At 46.4% G+C, this 21,433-nt stretch overlaps 1 protein-coding gene across 6 annotated transcripts in view; it reads left to right on the forward strand.

Annotated features, from left to right (window-relative positions):
• Rsu1 (Ras suppressor protein 1) overlaps positions 1-21,433 on the forward strand; it is a 175,959-nt gene that overhangs the window by 24,464 nt on the left and 130,062 nt on the right. For 4 of the 6 annotated variants that reach the window (XM_010607102.2, XM_010607101.2, XM_010607106.3 and 1 more), the window contains 2 exons: positions 3,345-3,395; positions 18,734-18,854. In XM_010607102.2, coding sequence (XP_010605404.1) covers positions 3,345-3,395; positions 18,734-18,854 — 172 coding nt within the window. The remainder of the gene's footprint in view (positions 1-3,344; positions 3,396-18,733; positions 18,855-21,433) is intronic. The other 2 variants (XM_010607105.2, XM_010607107.3) reach the window with 1 other exon arrangement.

Genomic DNA, 21,433 nt, shown 5'->3' on the forward strand with positions numbered 1-21,433 from the left:
CCAGAGCCAGTGTCCAGGCAGGAGGGGCTGAGGGGACCCCTGGTCTGCTCCCATTAAGTGGGACTTAATGCAGGCACAGGACCTGGCCTGGCAGGAGCCAGCAGACCCAGGCAAGCTCTGTGCTCGCGGCACCCGGGCCCAGTCCCCCCAGGTCACTTCTCAGCTGCACAGGATGCATTTCACGTCTGGATCCCATACCGCAGAGCCACATGTGAGGAGTCATGGTTCTGGGCGAGCACAGTAGGGACAGATGTCCAGCAGTGTCTCAGCTGCTGTGGTTGTGGGGCCCCTGAGTTCTGAGCTGGGTGTGGTTCATAGCCCCCCTATTCAGCTTTAAGCCAGGCAGTCCTTGGCTCCACATCAGCACCAGGCTTCAGGTGTCCCCGAACAGAGCCAGAGCTGTGATGTGACATGAGCGTGTGTCGCTGTAAGACAGCTCTGTCCCATGCTCTTATGTATAGTTTTGCTTCAATCTGTAAACAGAGTTCTTCCTGTTAGATACGGGAATTACAATTATGGAAAGGGAGAAAATGGAAACGAGGCCTGTGTTGTATTCGAATTGGATGGAATGGGGTAAGCTCATGACTTTAAAATAGAAGTAGTGAAGTTACTGTAGACAGGTAAGTTAATTAGATACCTGGTAGGCAGTTAGACAGGGCCAGCCCACAAGGAGCGAACAGGCAGGACAATCAAAACAACAAAGATCTTCCAAGAAAGATCCCACCCTTTTCCACTGAAAATCCTTGCTCAGCTCCTTGTGCACTTGCTACGTGACTTGCTTCCCCATTGGATCTCTATTTAATCAGTATTACCTGGGTGAATGTACTTACAATCTCATTGGTTGGTTATGCTTTTGCCCCACCTCATGTCCACCTTGTAAATTTCCATTGGGTCTCATAGTTTTGTCCCACTTAGTATCTGCCTCACCACCTGACTTTGCTGAAAAGTGGGGTGAGTGGGCAGCCCACTCTCTGGTCCCCCTTCTGTCTGTCCTTGACAAAAGCTTTCTTTCCCTCAATACCTTTTGGTTTGGTGATTTTTGTTTTTTTTTTTTTTTTTTTTTTTTTTTTTTGTACCGGGGATCAAACTCAGGGCCTTGCGCTTGCAAGGCAGGTGGTGGAACCGCTGAGCTAAAATCCCCGGCCCAATTTTTCCTGCTCTTAACCTCTGTTGTTCCTAGAATTCATTCTTTGATTTTTAGAGAATACAAACTCACCTTTCAGATATCTAATAGGTTTGGGAGTTACATCTCTTCCCCCCAAATCAAAATCAATTGAGGTAATTCGTGTGAGTGCGTGAGTGTGAGTGTGTGTGTTCTCTAGCTCGGTCTACTGTGAGAGGACTGAGAACATTGGCCTCGTCCCCAAGAACACTGAGCACACCTGGCCCCAAATTTTGGCTTATAAATATAATTTCCCGCAATCAAGAAACAATGGGACCTTATATCCCATGGCTAACACAGGAAGTCACAAAGCCCCCTTGAATACAAATCACATCAGTCAGTCCCAATTTCTCAGCAGCAGTGCTGGCTCGTTTTAGACTGGATCACTCCCTGTCCTGGGTGCCTGCATCCCCAGCTCCTGCCCGCCTGGCCAGCCTTGTAGACAAGTGCCATCTCACAGGAATGCAATACAAAGCGTACAGGAGATTGGAGGTTTTCCAGTGGGCACTGGTGTTGCGTGACAAATGTCTCCAGACAGATACTGTCAGATGTCTCCTCACAGGGCAAATGTGCCTTAATTGGGGACTGTGAAACACCAGTAAATGAAGAGTTTGGTGAGGAGCAGGAGGTTGGTGTAGTTTCGAAGTACTCTTCTGACTCCTTGGAAGATGCGTACTGTTTCCAAGGGAGCGTCCTCAGCAGTGAGGCAGATCCAAGCCCAGTGCCACCTGGCAGGAAGCAGTGAGAGAGAATGTGGGGATTTGAGAGACCAGGGTGCCACAGGGACTAGGAGGCTCCCGGAAGCCCCACCTCGTGAAAGTCCATAGTGTCCCCCAGTCCAGTGTCTCCGCAGTCCAAGCCTTTGCACAGCTTTAGGGGACACCGAGGGTATCCTTTGAGATGATTTGGCCTGTAGTTTTCCCGGTTGCCAGTGTCAGGAAAGGCAGGGAAACTCCCAGAGTACAGGAGAGCAGAGAAATTTAATAACAGCTCCCACAGCGTGGCTTCTGAACCAGGCCCACTTTTGTAAGAGACATGGTTGGGGTGCTCCGTGGGGAGGCCAAGGGTTTGATGGTCACGGTGTTCAGGGTGACCTTTTGCTTTGATGGTTGTCTTCCGGTTATGGGAGAAACTGTTTCCACGTGGGAAGTTTATAGGACACTAGACCAGCAGCTTGAGTCAAAGATTCAGGCTCGGAAAATAGGTCTTTGTATTGTATTTTGAACTTTCCTATAACTTGGTGATGGTGTAAGAAAAAAAAGTCAAGACGTGGTCAGGAGAGATAGTTACTCGTTTTCTTCTAAGCATATTGGGATCCAACAGTGACAACATTTTTTTTTTTAGCCCTTTAAGGGAAACTCTACTGCATTAAAAGAATGTTCTTATAGAAAGTATTGGAAAAATGTATAGATCTGTTTCTTAATAAATATGTAGATCTCTGTATATATAATGCTGACCACCCCGTAAAGTTTTTGAAATCAAAGTGGAAAGCAGGTCACATCTCCCTCCTTCTTTTTAATTTTTGGGGATCTGTGTGTGTTTTCTTTCTTTATAGTTAGGAAAACCATTCTTTAGCAGACTTAATCTTGTTGAGCAGATTAAAGTTCTATAATAATGTCTGAAACTGGCAAGTAATCTGCATTTCAGGTCACTGCTTTGAAATGTCGACCACAACGTGTTTAAAGACAAAGATGGAGGGCTTTTTAACCTTTTACCTTGCTCACCTGTCTGTGGGTAGAAGGACCGTCTGGGGACAGTGGGCATCGCTGAGGCAGTGCCCTGCTGGCTTCCCTGAGATGGAATCTGTGTTTGGCTACGATGATTTGTTAGCATCAGTAGGGCCTTCGTGTTTCTCTGCGGTCTTTGCTGGTTCTCGTGTTGAGGCTGAGGGCCAAGGCGAGGCGAGCTGACCAGGTTGCCAGGCAGAGCTAACTGGTGCTGGTCATGTTTGATCCTGCACCATTAATCTCAGTAGCACCAGCTGGCTGTGCTAACTGTGCCATTCATTGCCTTCTCTTCATCTGGTTTAACAGTTAAAGGATCGTGTTGTAAGAATCCTCGTTTTTATTTTAAGGGGTACCACTTCAACCTGTGAAAATAGTGTAACAGTTTACCTGGTAGGGGCACAAGTAGAATTTGGATGCATTTCCTGAGTGTGATTTTTTCTTTCTTCTTTTTACAGTCTCCCTAGCCCACATCACACAGCTGGTCCTCAGCCACAACAAGCTAACAAGTAAGTTAACCGCTCTCATTTATTACATAGTTTCTCGCTTCTAGGTAATGTTACACTAATGCTGACTCCGTTTCTTTCATGTTTCCTTTAAAGAAGTGAATGACAGATGCTTACTCGGGCAGATCTAAAGTTGACGTAGGTGACGGCTGTGATACATGAGTGTGTCGTCTTCCTCTGCTTGGTGCTTGCCTCTATGAGAATTCTTTCCCTGTCGTGTATGTAAACTAGAGGCACCGTGCACTGTTTATCCTAAAGTAGTTCCATTTAGAAATGGGCAGTGATGTAAGGGTCAGGAACGCGGGACCACTCAGTACCATTTCATGCAAAATAAGACTTAGCAAAAATACTGGCGTCAAAGTTCTGTGTTTTCGTCTATATTGAAAGGGGAAAGATGTAACTGTTGAATATGCTTGCTTTCCCCGCTTGGTGAGGGAAGACCCACAAGGGGGTTAGATTACATGTGCTTGCATGTGCACTTTTTAGATTTGGGGGACTGGTCCCTCTACCCCTGCCCGCATAGTCCTCTCCAGCATCAGCAGTATCGTTGTATGGGTAACACGAAGGAACATTCATACCTGTTTTGACGGGACGATCTCATGCGGAAGATGGGCCATTTCATCCTCAGTGCTCTGGCTTTAAATACTTCAATGACAGGGACCCGCTCCTTTCTCATCCCTAACTGTCACCCTTTGTGCTGTGTGTCTCCTGCAGACTCGAGTGGTTTTCTAATCATGTGGCAAGAATCTGTTAGGGAGCTCTCCGAGTCCGGTGGAATGGGGCGGGATGTGATGTTGGGGGACGGGTGTTGTGGATTTTTGTGTGTTTGTGCACTGTAGATGGCTCAAAGTGATGTCACGGAGGTGTTGATTATTGAGAATTCGGAGTGGCCATGAGAAAGGCCCTTCACGTTCGAGAGATGGGCAGATTAGCTCATTTTCAGCCAAAGCACTATTTGGACCGCAAAGGCAGAGTGACACAGTTGCCACCGTTAAATCCCGTTGCCACCTACACGTCACGTGTGATCCCTGTTGTCACAGGTAATATGCTGCTGGTTCCATTGTTCTTGCAGAAAATGGTCCTGCTCTCCACGGAGACCGTAATCCCAGTTTGGAAGGGATTTGGGGTTTGCTTTGAGAGGTGGACAGCACGATCTCTAAATTCCCCAGACAGTATGCAGACGGTCTTGATGCTCTTCACTGCAGAGCTCCTAGAGATACTGTGGAACCTGTGTCGTTACGATGGCAAACTAGGTTATTGTTAAGCAAGAAAGGCAAACGCTGTACTGTTAATCACTGATAATTCATCGATCTGTCCTTTAAGAACTTCCAACTAGTAGTTGTGTATTTCTCTTAGGTATCCACAATGATAGGAATCTCGGGGATCAAGCAGTCAATTTCTTTCTCCGGGAACAGAACGTCAGGTAAAGTTAGAGAGGCATGAATAAGGAGTTAAGTTGTGTCAGCTGTTATAGATGTTGACTGCGAATGAACCCAGGCTTCATATTTCTCTCCTCGTTGTATTTTGTTTTCTGGTTTTATTTATTTATTTATTTTTCTGTCTCTGGGAGACACTCTTGACCTAATCCAGTAAACTCTAATTAATCGTCTTGGTGAATTCTGTTTCTGGCTACATTGAGTAGTGTCAGTGCCACCCAAACTGTCCCACGAAGGTCAAATTAGCATCTTTTACTATTTTTCTGGCATTTAAATGAGTGACTTTTCCTATGGTTTTTCAAGTGTTTATAGTAAATATGTCCGTCTGATGGAAATATAAATATGCATAAGCGTAAGTGGCTGAGCACACCCTCCTGTCACTTTTTATTCTAATCAGTGTCTTTCACTTTCCATTGTTTTTAACAGGGATTGGCTGACAACAGCGCTATATTAAATCCACTGGGACTCAAAAGATAAACCCCTCAGCACCCGCTTTTATCCTGTTAACGTACTTGTGTTTATCTCTCGGTGTGCCAATTACACCGCTCTGACATTTCCACTTGCTCCGGTGTTTAGGGAATGGCTGGCTTACTCAGACTGAGACTTCCATTCGGGACACTGTTGGACACCATTTACTTGAGTTAACGCCTGTAGGGGCAGCCTATCAGCGGGGTACTGGGTTGATGACTCTTTTCTTGCTGGTGGGTTTGACCTTGACAGGAGAGGGCAAGTAAGGCCACGAAGAAGCTGACGGTGCACTGTCTGGTCCTGAAATTCCCAAGATTTTGTGAGCAGAAATTCCTGAAGTTTGCTATAATGGAGTTCATAAGACTGGTTCACGATTGCTAAGCTAATTGTGTACTGTTAGAGCTTTATTGGAATAAAACCATTTAAATGTAAACCTGGTGGTTTGGGACAGTGCTGGTGGGTGCTGGTGGTTTTTGGTGAAGTCGATGGAGGAATTAGTGTAGATGGCAGCTTTCCCAGCCATGTGTGTGTTCATGATAGAGCTAGTAAGCAAGAAGGAAGAAGGATAGGCGATCTTTTTCTTCTGCTTTTCCCATGGTTGGGCAGGTACGAGCTAGGAACCCAACAGGGTAGACTCTGTCCCAGTGGACAGAATTCCAGAATAAGTATCCTTTTATGTATTCGCTTTTTGGTGCACTGTGGATAAAACCTGGGGCCTCACGCAGGCTAGGCAAACGCTGTACCACTGAGCACCGCCTGATGCCACACACCGGGTGTAAGGTGCTCTCCGTGCCTGACTTCACCCCGGCTAGCCTTTCCTCTTGGACTGCGATGGCTCAGCCTCCTGTCCCCCTGCACAGACCAGCCTCTGTGCTCTGTGCCGGTGCTCTGGCCCTGCTGCCCCAAGCACCCTGTCCTGTCCCCGCTCCGGGCCCCTGCCCGCTCTGGGCCTCGTGAACTTTCTTGCACCCCTGTCGCTCATGGATTTCCTCAGCGCCAAAGTGGCGCTCCCTTTTTCCTTCTGTTGCTTCAGGCTTCTTTTCTTGTCTCCCCTGCTCAATTTTAAGCTTTTATGGAAGCGGAGGCCATTTTTTAGTCTGGTTAAAGCCTGTGGCTGAGCTGCGCAGTGCTGACCCTGTAATCAGCCACGTCACTGACCACGGTTGTCCAAAGGAAGTAGATGGTTTCCCAGGAAGCCGCAGCCCCAGTGAAGTGGTGGCCGCTATGACCAGATGATTTCTTCCAGATTAGCTGGTAGTGGATCTGAGAGGTTCTGACCACCACCACTACAGATCTCGTACCCTGGTCATCATGTGTCCCTTTCGTGTGCCGGACCGTGAGCATCCTAAAGAAACCTGTCCAAGGAATTGATGTGTGCCTCCTCTTTCCAAAGGCAGCCCTTTCGTAGTTGCGGAATGATGGGCTGTCAAGGTTTTCAGGGTGCCCAGAGCATCTGCAGCTCAGGAGATCTGGGATCCTGAAGCTACCACGGGATCCTAGCAACCTTCCTGGGCTCGGCAGAGTTTTACCTTCTGATTCACTGATGGGCACGCGTGTGCCCCCTTCACTCAAAGTTAGTTCCATGTATTAAAATCCCCGTGTTACTTACTAATTCTAGACTTCTACGCATTAGGATCCCCCCTTCCTTTTTAATGCAGCAATCTGAAGGTTTTCCTCCCGTGGTGTCTTTTGTTCTAGCCTTCCTGAAGCCCTGGTATTTTAAATGATCCTCCCTCTTAAGTCACCATTAGCTCTAAGTCTTTTTCAGTTTGTTCCTTAATCTCATCCCCAGGTTTTATAGGGTAGAGCAGTGTAAGCTTTGTTAAATGTTTTTCTTCTTTTCCCTTTTTGAAATTTCTTTTGGAGGCAGCCATTCTGAAATTTGTCCACTAGAGGTCACTGTTGAGATGCGCATTCCTCCCCCATTGAGTCTTGTGCCTAAAACCTGAAGTCCAACTAAATTCAGAGGACATTTTTTGCCAGCTGTTTAGCTGGGTCCTGTACCATCAGGTTTGTTGATGGGGCCTTTTACATAGAGCAGTTTTATCGTATTTACAGTAGATACTCATAGAACTATTCAATTTCTCATATATATGTATATATATGTTAGTGTTTATTGTGGCTACTTTCTTGAGTTAGAAATGTTTCTTATCTTCCCAATATATGTTGTATTTTGTGTTACTTTGTATTGGACAAATGTGAGATTTTTCTTTTCCTGTGAAGGGAGGTTTAAAATATGTGTGTAATCAGATTTTAATTCAGACTTAATCATGTAAAAACCAGGAAAGTGTTCATTTTCCCCATACTTACACCGATTCTTATTCTATCATTTTGTAAGGAAAAATGCTATACATTATTAAGTGAATTAGGTTCTGCCTCAGCGGTAAAGCAGTCTGGTGTTAATATTTAAACATGAAGCTTTTATTAATTTTTGAAAATAACTTTACTCCTGCAGCAACACCCATTTATAAATATTGAAAACACCTTAAATAGAGCAGCAATATTTTTTATTTTATGACCCATTTGCATTAAGGATTAAGCCGTTAGCATGTTGCACAATAAATGCAAAGACCTCCCTGCTCTCGGCAGGCCCGAGGCCCTCTGTTTATGGCAGACTTTCGTCCCTGCAGGTCTGTGGGTGAAACTGTTGACTTTTACACTTTGAAAAAAGAATTTGTTTTGAAGGTACTTGGAATTGAACCTGTTGGTACTGAGTTACGTCCTCAGCCCTTTTCTTACTCTGTCTGGGCTCAGACTTGCATTCTCCTCCCTCAGCCTTCACGAGTGCTGGGGTTGTGGATAGGCACCCTGAGCCCAGCTTACATTGTGTACTTGAAATTTTCGGCTACAACTCGCCTACAGCTTCAGTCTTCACGGAGACTATATCTTGTTTTGTTTTGTTTCTTTTTATTGAGTTTATTGGTACATTCTAGGTGTACAGTACAGTTGCATTCATTACTGGGATCTTGTACCTTTACATGACAGCTCTTGGTTGTATCTTGTTGTTTAATGTGTTGGAAATGCTGGTCAGGTAGCAGCCCCAAGCTTTATGGCAAAACCTAAGTGTTGTTGAAAAGCTATTTCCTATTAATTTAGCTTAGGTATAAACTTGAAAGTATCACGAACAGGAAAGTGCTAGGGTATTTCCTTGAGTGATTTCAATAATTTCTTTACAAAGGATAATGTTCTTAAGTACATAAAGGAGTCGAGATGATATTTTATGCATATATACCAAGTACGTCAAAAAATGTGTAGGCACTTCAGGAAAAGAAAAACTTGTATAAACATTTTTACTAAATTTACTGAAGCATCATGAGATTAATACAAGTTACCTTTGGCCTCTGAAATTTCAGCAGGTGCTCAAAGTGGTGGCCATCGGCATCCAGACCTTTACTAGTACAGCGAACTGTGCTTGGGTGACCTGGGTCGTTGAGGCTGCTGCACATGCGTTTTCAGTTTCTTCTCTAAGGCCCGCTGTGTAGTGGGTTTTCTGCAAGATTCGACATCCTGTGGGGTGCCTCACAGGAGGGTAACACCATCTGTTGAAAAAAAAAAAAAGTACTATTTTTCTTTTCCTGAAGTTTGTTTTGGTGGACGCTGTATGTTGGTAAGATGTCTACCAGGAAGTTTTATTATAAGTGAACTAAGCTTGTCGAACAGGAAAATGTTACATTCTCAAAATATGCAGATCCAATTATATTGGAGAAAATGAAGCAGGTGTTTTAAAAGTATAATTTGAAACCCCATTCTACAGATATATTGTTGGGATGAATGAAAAAAATTAACTGCCCCTATTCCTAAGACTGATCTGCACCGCTCTTCCAAGACCTTGCTCTTCCTAAGTCTGTAGTTACTCCTTTTCCATAGATGATCTGTCAACCCTTATGCAAAAGTTCCCGTGCCTGGCTCGTGTGAAATTAAACCATGGGGGGTGGTTACAAAAATAAATCATCCCAGCGTCATGAATTTATCTTGTGACAATATCAAAACAACTTGCTGTTTGCATTTTAACAGAGTATAAATATATTTATAATACAGAGGCTTTGATCAATAGCTTATTTTTTTTAATTAGTGCACATTTATCAGTTTGTTACTGTGCCATCCTCTGAAGATTGGAGTTGAAAAAAAAATACATATATGTAGTATTTTTGAGCCTGACAGCTGTTAATTAAACAATATCTATCTGTTGGTCCCAAGAAAAATGACCTGCGCTTGGAGCATGCTGCTATTCCCTGCTTTCGTAAGGAGGCGGGTGAGACACCACGTCCGGACGCCCTGGGCCAGCGAGCACATGGGGCGGCTCGTTCTCCACAGCCTCTGGAGGCCTGTGGCCTTGCTCGTCCCCCTGCTGCTGGTCCTAGAGACCAGTACGCACCTCTTTAGGGGCCATTGTCCTGGGGGCCTACTTGTGCTAAAGGAAACTCGCTGAAGTGTAGGCTACTACTTTCCCCCGTGTGTTTCTCAATGGAACGTGTCAGTCTCTGCCGCTCAGGGAAGGTGGCCAGCGTGGGGGAAGTAAGAAGCGGACAGGGGAGCCTGGCGCTTTCCACATCATACGTCGCTTGTGACAAAGATTTCCGTTGCCGTCCACAGCAGAGTGCCTGCCGGAACTGATCCCCGCTGCGCGTGGTGTGCAGGGTGGGATGAGTAGGTGTGGGGTGTGCATGAGGAACCTGCCGTGGTCGCGCCTGGGAAGAACAGGTGATACAAGGGGAAATTAAGCCCAAGGAGAGGCAGGAGAGCCCCGGGGGGTGAGGCTGCTGCCCGTGTAACACGGCACCCTGCTTCCCAGTGAACGTTTTTCAAAAGTAGGAGAGCACTCTAAAGCAGCGATAACGGGGCCAGGAGAGGAAGTCAGAAGCCGGTCCACCTCCTTCACTGTCGCAACCCCTGTTGTTCGTTGCACACAATTGCACGTGTTGTACTTCCGTGTAGCTGGCAGTGCAGTGGGGTCACTACACTGAGGTCTCCACCAATGCTAGCATGTGAGGAGGGCTTGTGTAAGGCTCTACAATGGCTTCTTTGTCCCTGGGAGGCAGAATGTTTCAGCTCCGCCATAATCTTTGGGACCACAATCATATATGCAGTCCACTGTTGGCCAAAATGTTGTGTGGCTCATGATAGCGTATACATTTCCCATTGAGCATCTTCTAAATATGGGCAGTGTGTGTGTGTGTGTGTGGAGCAGGGCAGTGTGGCTACCCAGTGTGAGTGCACACATTCTTCTGTAGTGTATCTCTAACTTTTCTCAAGTCAGTGATTGTTAAAAGGTCAGAATGAAGTCTGTGGCAGTGAACCGCACAGAAATTCCCTTAGTGGTTATTAGTGCAGCACGTGTATGGACCCCATGAATTCTGTAGGTAGGGGTCCTTATATCTCGAGGCTAGCAGAAAGACAACTCTAATTGTATTTGCTGTTCAGAGGGACTCATGGCGTTTCTTAAAGAAGACATTTCCTGGAAATTTGTACGAAACTTGAAAAGATGGTTTTTAGTGAAATGTTAAATTCATTCTTGATATCTTTTTTAAAGTGTTCATGCACATCACCTTATGTATCTGCCTAAATTTACATTTTTAAGAAAGAATTTGTGACCTATAACACCCAGTCTTGAATGCAGGTGTGTGTGTGTGCGCACATGTGAGTTTTTAAACTCCAGTGAAATCTTTGAGAGGGCGTCTCCCATTTCCATTTTCTCCCTCTTTGTCCATCAGTCTGGTTGGACAAACCATCCCGACGTGATTGACTCCAGCCAGCAAACCCGCTGACCTCCTTTTCTCTTTCAGTCCGAATCTTCCTTTGTCCAGTGTTTTTGTAGCTCCTTTAGCTTTCTTCCCGACCTCTGTACTTTTTGTCCAACTTACCCGATTATTCTTGTCTGAAGCCCCTCTAATCCTGCTCATCATCCTTTAGACACCAAGGATGAACTCTCAAAGTATTTCTGTTTTGTTTTGTTTTGTTTTTTTGAGACAGGGTCTCACTATGTAGTTGAGACTGACCTGGAACTCAATACATAGCCCAAGCTGGTCTTGAACTCACAGCGATCCTCCTGCCTCAGCCTCCCAAGTGCTGGGATTACAGGCATGCGCCACCATACTTGGGGAACTCTCAAAGTATTTCTGGGAATTCCGCCCTCCCCTCCAATGGAACCAGCACCATGTGGGAAATAAAAATAGAAAGGCACCGGAAGAGCAGTGCCCACAAGTGTGATAACTAACATCAGCGTGAAAGGAAGGTGAGAAAGAGCTGCCGCGTTGGCTGTGCCCCGCCCCGCGTCCGGTGGGGGATCCGCAGCACCGGTCAGGTGAGCAGAGCTGGGGGCTGTGGGGGGCTGTGGGTGTCCTGGGGCCTCCGACCTCCGCCCTCGGCATCACCTCCCACCCCTGGTTTATGAGCGTGCAGTGTAACTGCCCAGTGGCTGGGCGGAAGGTAGAGCTTTTGGAGTTGAAGGGGACACGTGAAAGCCACTACCGGCTGAGCTGATGCTCAGAATGAACCTCTTCTCCCGGCCCCTCCCTCCTCCTCATCCAGTCGCTCTGTGCCTCAGCTTCTGAGCCTCTGACCGCACCGCCAGAGCGGCAGCCTGCGACGGAGTCGCAGTGTAAAGAAAGGGGAGCCACTGGCGGGCTTGCTTTGTGAAGGTGCGTGGGGGAAAGCTGACGTCTTTACCGCCCCTCTTAATGTTAGTAATTGAGCATTAAACGTATGTATGTATGTATTCAAATGCTCTGTTCTAAGCTTACCCGATAAACAGGCGCAGCTCTTTTCTCACACAGACCTTGCTTCCTGCACCGTTGGACTGAACTTTCTCTGTGTTCCACTTTTCCCTCTCGCCCCTCGTGCTTCTCCTGGTGTAGTCTCTGTCTCTTCCCTCACTAGGTAGGTGTCGCTTCCTCCCCGGGCCATGGGAGGCCGGTGCTCTTCTCCCTGTACGTCTTGCGCCCAGCCCCCAGAGCCGATCCTGGAGCTGGGGCACATCCGAAAGGGGTGCAGTGTACAAAGTGTGTTTCACCAGAATTCAGGGTTTGCACATCCTCCTGAACCACTGTGCAAGACTCAGGCGTGAACCAAGTTTTGTGTCCTCAGAGGAGAAGAAATGAATGCTCGTCAGCTTTTGGGGAGATTTGTTTGCTAGGTAAACGTACTTTTTTATAGTCCGGGGACTTTTTTTCATCTTTGGATTTATATTATAAAATTTGCCTTATTGCTTGTTTGTACCTTTTTTCTCTAATTTTTATATAATTGATTGTTCTCACTACTGCTGAAAGACTGTGGCTTTTTTTCCCCTCACAGTAATGAAGTCAGGGACATTTTGGCTCCTAAAATGACTTACGCTGCAGAACCCTAAATAGGATAATCTGTGAAATGGTACAGCGAGTATGTATTTCTGGCCGTGGCTGTTCAGGAGATACTTGTTGAATGACCAGAAGTAGCATTACCGTTGTCATTTGTGAATCTAATAATATTTGGGGGACGTTGGCCTTTCTTGAGGTGGATATTTAGATATTTTGCTATTTTATTTTTACCTGGAGGAACATGCAGAACCCTCCAAATGAGACTTTGCTTCAGTGTTTCATAAACTTTATGTTTTCAAATAACCTGTAACTACTGTAATTCACTGCTTTAATAGCTGCTTTGGGGGAAACCCCATAAAAATCTTGGAAGCAGTTATGGTTAGTATACTTTTGAACTTCAAACTTGTATGGTAATACATAATTACTTCATTATCCACCTTGTGTTTTTGGCTAGAAAACAAAGGTAATTAATCACTGTAAGTACCAATGACCTTTTTTGCATATAAAACTGAAGAACATAATTATGTGTGTGCAAGAGCAAAGATCCTCCTTTACATGGAATCATTAAGACGGCATCGAGGACTAGGATTTCTAATTTGCTGAAAGAACTGACGTTTATATAATTAGTCTAGACATCGCCTCTGAATGGGACCGATGCTTTCTAGCTACAGTGGTGAAAGATTACAGGGCCTGTGCTTTTTGCTTTGCTCAGGATTCCCTAAGTCACATTTCACATCGTTTCCGGTCCGTTTGGGTTCTCACCTGGCCTCCTTCAGGTCAGAGGGGGCAGTTGCCACCCAGCACGGCGTTCATCAGTGGGGGTCAGAGGTACCTCCTCGCATCATCTCTCCTAAATGGTTGTTTCCCCCAAGCCATGCGGGCTCTCTCGTTTCCATGTATTCTCAAGTTTTTAGTAATATTCCTAGCAAGTAAGTGTGTGACTTAAGCTAATGTAATATTATTTACCATCTTTTATCCTCTTTTGTTTAAAATCAAAGCAGTAGAAGCATGTAGCTTTGCAGAAATACAACTAGGTGTTTTCATTTGTTATGGCAGCAGACAAAAATCTCTCTTTTTTTATGGTAAACATGTCAGGTTGTTCGAAGCGGTCCTGTTTGCTCTGCCTGGCGGTGATGCTGCCGGGGACTGTTCAGCCCGAGGGAGTGGCACCTCTGCATCCCTAGAAATGGGCCCAAGGCAGCGGTGTTTCCCATCGCAGGACCAGGGTGTGCACTTGAAAGCTCCCGTCTCAACCTTCCTTGCACAGCGAGATTCACACTGCATCACCAGCTGCCCCTAAAGGCAGCAAACGCTGGACCGTGAGTCCCTCATTCCAAGAGCTGTGAGGCCTGAGTCTCCTGCTTTCATACTCAGCCCGGAATCACCAGACCTCGAGACAGCTCTTGGTTCTTCCGCAAGAACCGACAGCGTGTAGCTCGAACCACCCAGAAGTTTGGTGGAGGTGGTGGGGAGAGGTCAGCTCCGGATTTCATGCCCGTGCTGCTGCCGGAAACCCACACGGTTCCGTGCAGCTTCTGGCTTCCTGGCAGCGTGGGTGTTAACGCCGCACGTGGTCCGTTGCCACCCTTCCATGGCAGCAGAGCGCTCACCATATGGCTGTAAAGACCAGCGCCTGACCCCCCCGGCCCTCCCGTGGGCTGCACCCAGGCGAGCTCCCCGGCCGTATGTTTTCTGTGGGCCTGCTGTTCCTGGAGCCTATCACTTCACAGTTTGTTTCTTTGCCTCAGGGTCCAAGATGCTTTTGCTCAGAAAAAGCCCCCAGTTAGCTGCCCCTAAGCAGCTTGGCCTGTACCCTACCCAGCACACTAAGGTTCGGCCTCTGTGTTTCCGAGGCCCTTGGTACAGCAGGTGGCATCTCTTCATGTGACGTGGTCCCCTCTGGGCTGCTGAAGTGACTTCTGGTGGATTGGGGAATACAAGGGTTTTCTCCCCTTGAATGTTGCTGTCTCCCTATAATGATTTCACAGTAAAATCAGTGTGGAGAAGCAGAAGTTGGCCAGCTGTGGTGTGAGTGTGGTACCCAAGCAGGCCTTCTGCTTTCCCACCAATCCCTGGGCTCAAAAGGAATCTTAATTTGCATAAGATCAGGCACTACAGTGTCATCATTGTTGTGCAGAGTTAGGGATGTATGCATTGAGTTAATGTCACCAATGAATTAAAACTTCTCTGCACCAAAATAGAGTTCTCTGACCAATAGCATCTGCATGCCCTGGGAACTTGGGGAAATGCAGATTCTTGGGCCCCACCTCAATTGGGTCAGAAACTGGGTGAGGCTCGTGGTAAATCTGAGTACTCCACTATAAAATAATCTAGAGTGATGGAAGTGTCCGGTGCAGGAACAGCCAGCCGCGTGTGGCTGTTGTGAGCCCAAAATGGAATTGTTCATTTTATTTAATCTGGATTCATCCAGATTTCAACAGTCACACAGTTGTGGGTACCCTTTGGACATCCCAGCGTCAGAACCTACTCTGCTCTTAAAAGAATGATTAGTGGTAGAATTATTAATTTTGTATCTCAGGACAAACTCTGAGAGTGAAAATCCTATCACTGTAACTAGTTTATTTTGATTCTCCTTTTGCAGGGCAGGAGTTTACGAGTTGCCAGCCAGCTGAAGGAAGCTGAGTTTGGGCCAACACATGAGATAAATCTTGAATGATTTTTCAGATCTTTGATTTAGGAGGATTTGAAGGATGACAGGGCCAGGCTAGCCTTGTTAGTGTGAATTGGTTAAAATGTCAGAAGACGCTGTGAGTCCAGTCTCTGGGTGTAGTCCTTGGGCCATGCCCGCTGCTCTGTCCCATTTTCCGAAACACCAGTGGAAACCCTGGGCCAAGAGGGACCCAGAGGCTGTGTGATCCTGTGGTTGGAACAGAACTTCCTGTGTAGGAGCGCAGGAGCGCTGGGATCTTTCTCCCAAATTTAGCAGCCATTGTCTCAAAACTGAAGGAGCTGTCCTTGGTGAAAGAGAAAACGCTGCTAAATTTGTCAGAAGCAAAAGTTCTGCATGACCGAGCTTCCTAATTGGGGACCCTATCGTTGCATTATTTAAATCCATTATCACTGATTTTCCTAGTCCATCTCTTCAACTCATAAATGTTGAAAACAGGTAGAAGAGTGTTTGGCAATGCCGTTATCCAGCCTTCTCATTTTACACTTGAGGCACTGAGGCCCAGAGAGGTTGTGCATCGAGTAAGGGCACACAGAGCCAGGACATGGCTGAGTCAGGCGGGCCTGAACCCACCCTGCACCCCACTGCCCCTCCACTTCTGTGCTGCCGTTGTGCCCTGTGGGTGCGGCTGACGGGTTCACAGCTCAGGCGATGGCCAGATGGAAGGGACAGGAGCATCTCAGGGGCCAACACGACATGCACTGATGCTGACTGCCCACCTGGACTGTGAAATGCTGTGGCTTGCAGATGTGTCATGCAGATACCTTGAAATGTTTTAGGAGAGAGCTTTGGTGAGATATCGCCACCACCTTTTCATAACAGCTAAAATTCTTTGTGCTGTATATGTATGATGTCGTCATTGCCTGCTTTGCATGGTGAACCTTTTGAACGGATAGTTTTGTTGGAGTTAGCTTGTTTTCCAAGCACGAGGTCCATTTCAGGTTTAACTCCGCTACCCTTTCTTTTGTAACTTTCTGTCTTTAAATAGCATGGTTCTTTCTCCTTGTCCCCGAAAGCATTGCTACACATCAGGAGTGTGGTGCTGTGAACATAAACATTCCCTAAATATTGGCGGAAAGAATGAATGGATCCCATCCAGGCAGGTCTGCATGTTAACTTCTTTTGATAGTGACTGTGGCCGGGAAAAAAAAAATGTACTTTAGGGAAAATACTAGCAATGTGACCCCCGCCCCCCCCAGAATTCACATGCACACCAAAGGGCTGGGAAAGGAGTGGTAAATTGAATGCTGGGTTCGTTTCTGTGTCCACAAAACAGCCCTAAATCACATTCAGCATAATTTGTGGTTTTAAATTGGACTGATTTGGAAAGAGAGTGAAATAATCTCTCATCCTGCCAAGATGGTGATACCTTCAGACCTGCACCTGATTGCGGCGGCGGTGAGGCCGCGTTAGTTTTGGTTTGTGGCTCACGTGAGATCATCCTTTTCTCCTGGTTTCACTAACTTCCCTTATCGCGCACCTCATCAGCTCAGTGAGGTGAGAGTAAGTTTCCTGGTCGCTGGAGGTGGACAGGAGGAAAGGCTCAGGTCTCGGGGTAGCTGCACTTCTCCGAGTGCGGAGGGCGCGGGAATGCGAGGCAGTGATGCGGCCGCTCCAGGCTGTGATTTATACAAAGCAAATAGTGTGCCGCTGTCACCGCATCCAAAACACGCTTCTGCAGCCTCTCGGTACAGGTCAGGTTCCTATGCATCATTGTTGATACCGGGAATAATTCTGGAAGTCATTCCCAGCGGCTGAATTGGATGACTCCGTGAAGGCCACTTGTCTGTGGCCACTTCAGGGGCCACGGCGAAGCCCGGTTACTGGACCGCTGTCCGCCGCCTGCGAGTCCCACTCCAGAGGGAGTTCTAGTTTCCACAGCCCCTCCTTCCAATGAAGGCGTTTCCTTTCCTTGGACCAGCCCTTCCCTTTCTCCAAAAGAAACCAGTCATGCGTATCTTAGATATTTCTCAGCCCTGAAAATGGCGACTCAACCCTGTAATGGACAGTGTGCCCGCCCGTCCTCTTGACCTCGGTCCCCCGGGAGTTAGCAGCTGCGCCCTGGAGTGGCTGCCTCCTTGATCACTTCAGGTGTGTGTCTGGAATTTCACACACGCCTTGCTAGCGGGTCCAAGCACAGCTGCTCCCGGTTGAGTTGAGGCTTGAGCAGTGGGCAGGCAGCGTGGGTGGCTGTCCCGGCCTTCAGGGGCAGCAGGAAAGGAGGGAGCTGGAGGCTGCCAGCAGACGGAACCTACGTTCTTGTGCTGGACTGAGGCGCAGGTCACGTGGTCGTCACACAGGCAGATGTTTGTGGAAAAATTGAGTAGCAAGTGGGATAGGAAAATTGCTGTCTATGCAGTCCATTTGCTGCCAGTTCCAAGTTGGACATTTGTCCGTCAGTATCCTCAGGTGTTTGGTTCCAGGAGCCCCTAAGATACCAAAATCCAGGGATCCTACGTCTCTTTGTACAATAGCACAGTATTTGCTTGTAGCCTATGTGCATCCTCTATATACTTTAAACCACCTCCAGATTGCTTATAATATCTACTGTAATGTAAATATTATGTAGTTAGCTGTTATATTGCATTGTTTAAGGACAAATGACAAAAGGCAAAAGTCTGTGCATGTTTGGATCTATAGGTGGCTGAATGTGCAGATGTGCAATCTACAGACATTGAGGACTGGCTATACTTTTGAGATAACGATGCCTTTGGCTTTAAATTTGTATTTGCAGGCATAAACTACAGGGAAAGAGGACCCCTACAGTCCCAAGTGGTTGTTTTGCAACTTTGATCTGAACACCATTATTCATAGCATGCTACTCATTTTGCGTTTTTGTATTTCTGTATAACAGTGTATCAATTCATTGTTAATATGATGTAACTTCTGTGTGTGTGTGTGTGTGTGTGTGTGTGTGTGTATTGATCAGGGTACATTGCTCCAGGGGCCCAAATCAGAAACTCGGTGGGTTGAATATGTTATCCTTTAAGGTTGAGCATAAAGAGGACAGCCCTTGAGGTACTGGACTGTCTGGAGCTCCAGTGTGGGACCGTCTCACAGGAAGGGATCTTGGGGTTTGCTCTCTCTTTCTGTCTTCTAGTGGAGACACAGGAGAATCAAAAGGAAGAACACAGCTGCACTTACTAGATGTAGGACAATTAGACGTCCCTTGGCTTTGTAGGAATCCCTCATTGTCAGTTATGGTGCCAAAGTTCCTTTTTGTCCTGCCTTTTCTGCCTCATTTCCTTACTGTTCATCATGCACAAACCATGCCAAGTGTTTTGATCTGATTGTACAAGAAGAAACATTTCTGCTTTGACTTGATGGTCTGTATGTGAAATACAGGGTCATATTGGAATTAACATCTTTCCCTGGAAAGAGAAACAAAATGTGTTGCTGGTGCTCTTGGCTAGGGGGGAGGCTCCTGGACTCACAGCCTGCGTTTTGTCTCCACAGCGGTGCCACCAAACATAGCGGAACTGAAGAACTTGGAAGTGCTAAACTTTTTTAATAACCAGATCGAAGAGTTGCCCACACAGATCAGCAGCCTTCAGAAACTCAAGCACCTGAACCTTGGGTGAGTACTAGAGTAGAGGAAAGAGAGTTAAAGGCAGTGAGAAAAGGAACAAAGGGCAGGGGGCGCCGTTCGTGTTACTGCACACGAGTGTGTTTCCAATTTCTGTTTATGTTTTGGGTTTTAAAAGTTTTATTGTTTTAATATATCCTTTCAATGGCCTCCATTAGTGCATATCTTGTTGGAGAAGCTAATTGCTGGCACAATAAGGGAGTTTTTTTACTGTATTTTGTTTCCAATAAAATTTTTTATTTCAGTTATGTTGACCAAGAAGGGACTTGTTTGCATAGCATTAGCTGTTCAGTAAATTACAATGTGGCTGATTTTTTTTCCCTCTCTGTCTTGAGTAGAAATATTTTATAAAGTGCCTTCCTTCCAGAGAGAGGAAGAAACCATTCTGTAATGCTGCTTTATTAATTCTTACAATTCCCCAATGTGGTCAGGAGGTTATAATCCTGTGTCTTTATGCACAGATGAAGAGAGGAATGTTGCTTCAGCTGAGGTAGCAGAGCCAAGAAGCAGTGAATAATAATAATCCCGGATTTCTTTGCATTCTCAGAGTCCTCACCCAGCTATTGACCCCTTCCACATTTGTGAGGCAGGGAGGGAAAGCGTTAGTGCTTCCATTTCATGGGAAGAAGCTGGGCCTCTGCCAAGGGGTTAAGAGACTTGCTTTCTACTTACGCCCCAGGTTGTGGCCGGAGAGGGGAAATCCACTGGTGTGGGTCCATTCCATCTCCGTCACGCTCCATAGGTGCCAGCCAGAACTGTGGCTTCTGATTTCTGTCTTCATTGTCATAGCTACGAGGTGAAAGGGCTCGTTCACGCTTCCTTCTCTCTGCAGACTAAAATACTCATTAGATTGTAGCCACTAAACCATCCAAGTCAGTGATTTACATGGAGTGGCAGTAGAAGCTGGCCAGGTACTTGTCAGTTTTACAGGAAGCAAGCATGACGAAAAATCTCACCCACGAAGTGCTTGTTAGTTCATTCTTTGTACAGGGCTTTGGTTAGATATTCTTAGTTTGAATCTCACTTAGCCTAAGGGACCATCTTTGTAAGACCCTTGAGCATTCTTTTTTTAGTAGTGGGATCGAACTCAGGACTTTGTATTTGCAAGGCAGGCAGCAGAACCACTGAGCTAAATCCCTGGCCCAAGCATTCTTTTTTCTAGAATGTGAGGGAAAGAGGAGTTTAAAGGAGGGAGAAACCCCACTTTACAATAGATTATTTGTCCCTGTGCACATTTGGGAACTGTATTCCCAGCTGGCAAAGCAGAAAAGAAAGGCTCCTACATTTAATGAAGATTATTAAGTCTCAGTGCTTAATTGGCACATAAGCAAGAAGCTAACACCAGATATAGGGATATATTTATACTGTTAATTTGTTCATTTATTAAATGAGTTATATATCGTTCCATCCTTTGGCTCTGGACTAGTATATGGTAAGCAGGGCATAGTGTTAGCTATTATGGTTGATATCTTTGTTTTATTTATTTTTTCCTTTATTTTGTGAACATGTAGGTTCCTGTTTTGTGTCAGGAGTCTTGCTCATCTTGGGGCTCAAAGGTGAAAGTCATGGTCTGGGTTAGAGTTAGGGTCAGGGGCCAGACCTGCTGTGGATCAGCAGGACAGCACAACAGGGTCCCAGGCGTGTTGGGGCTGATGGAACCACAGCGGACAGAGAGACAGGGAGCACGCTGGTCTACACATGAAGTCCTGGGGAGAATTCACCCAGGGAGCACTGGACTCCCCAACTTAGCACCTCAGGAGGAATTTCTCAGATTTAGAAGCAGAAAGAACCAAGGTATCTCAGGTTGAGTTGATCTGTGACCTGTTTAAAAGCTCAGAGTAATGCATGTTTGGGAAGCTTTATTGCAATACTGATACCGCTGAGTACACGACATGAGGCAAGGCGGTTCAGGTGAGAGGCGAGGCTGGACAGGCCATCGTGAACGTCTACTGCTCATTTAATGAGTCCTTCCGAAATTCCCGACCAGATATCGGTTGCCGTGCTAGATATCAACCATTCCAGCCCAGTGGAGCCCCGTGATAGCTGGGGAAACCAAGCGTGAAAAAATAGATGGCAGAGAATTGGGAATGCTAGTGAAGGGCCTCGTGAGCTGCACAAAGGATCTTTGGCTTTATCCATCGGGGAAGTTGCATGGTGGAGTAGCGTGTATGAGTTGATGTCAGATTTTTCTATGAAAGATGAGAGTAGAGAAGGTCAAAAGGAACTAGACCAGAGGCTGGGAGCCTAGCAGGAAGGCGAGGTGATGAGGTGCCTCAGGTGACGAGGGCAGTGATGGTGGAGGCATGGGAGAGCTTTTATTTGCAAATGAAAGAAGGAAAAGTTGGCAACACAGCCATGGATGGGATAGGATGATACCTCGATTTCTGTGTTGGGCAGCTAAAATGGAAATATAAACAGAGGCCAGATGGGAAAAGGATAATGAGCTTTGGTTTCGTTCCCTTAGGTTTGACACACACTAGAACAGAGTGGTGAACTTTCCTCTTCCACTGATGGTGTCGCAGTTTCCTCCTCGTCCTCTCTGGAGTTGTTGGCGTTTGTGGCCCTTGGAG

Source organism: Fukomys damarensis, unplaced genomic scaffold, assembly GCF_012274545.1.
Source record: "Fukomys damarensis isolate Sample0158 unplaced genomic scaffold, DMR_v1.0_HiC HiC_scaffold_37, whole genome shotgun sequence".
Lineage (NCBI taxonomy): Eukaryota > Metazoa > Chordata > Mammalia > Rodentia > Bathyergidae > Fukomys > Fukomys damarensis.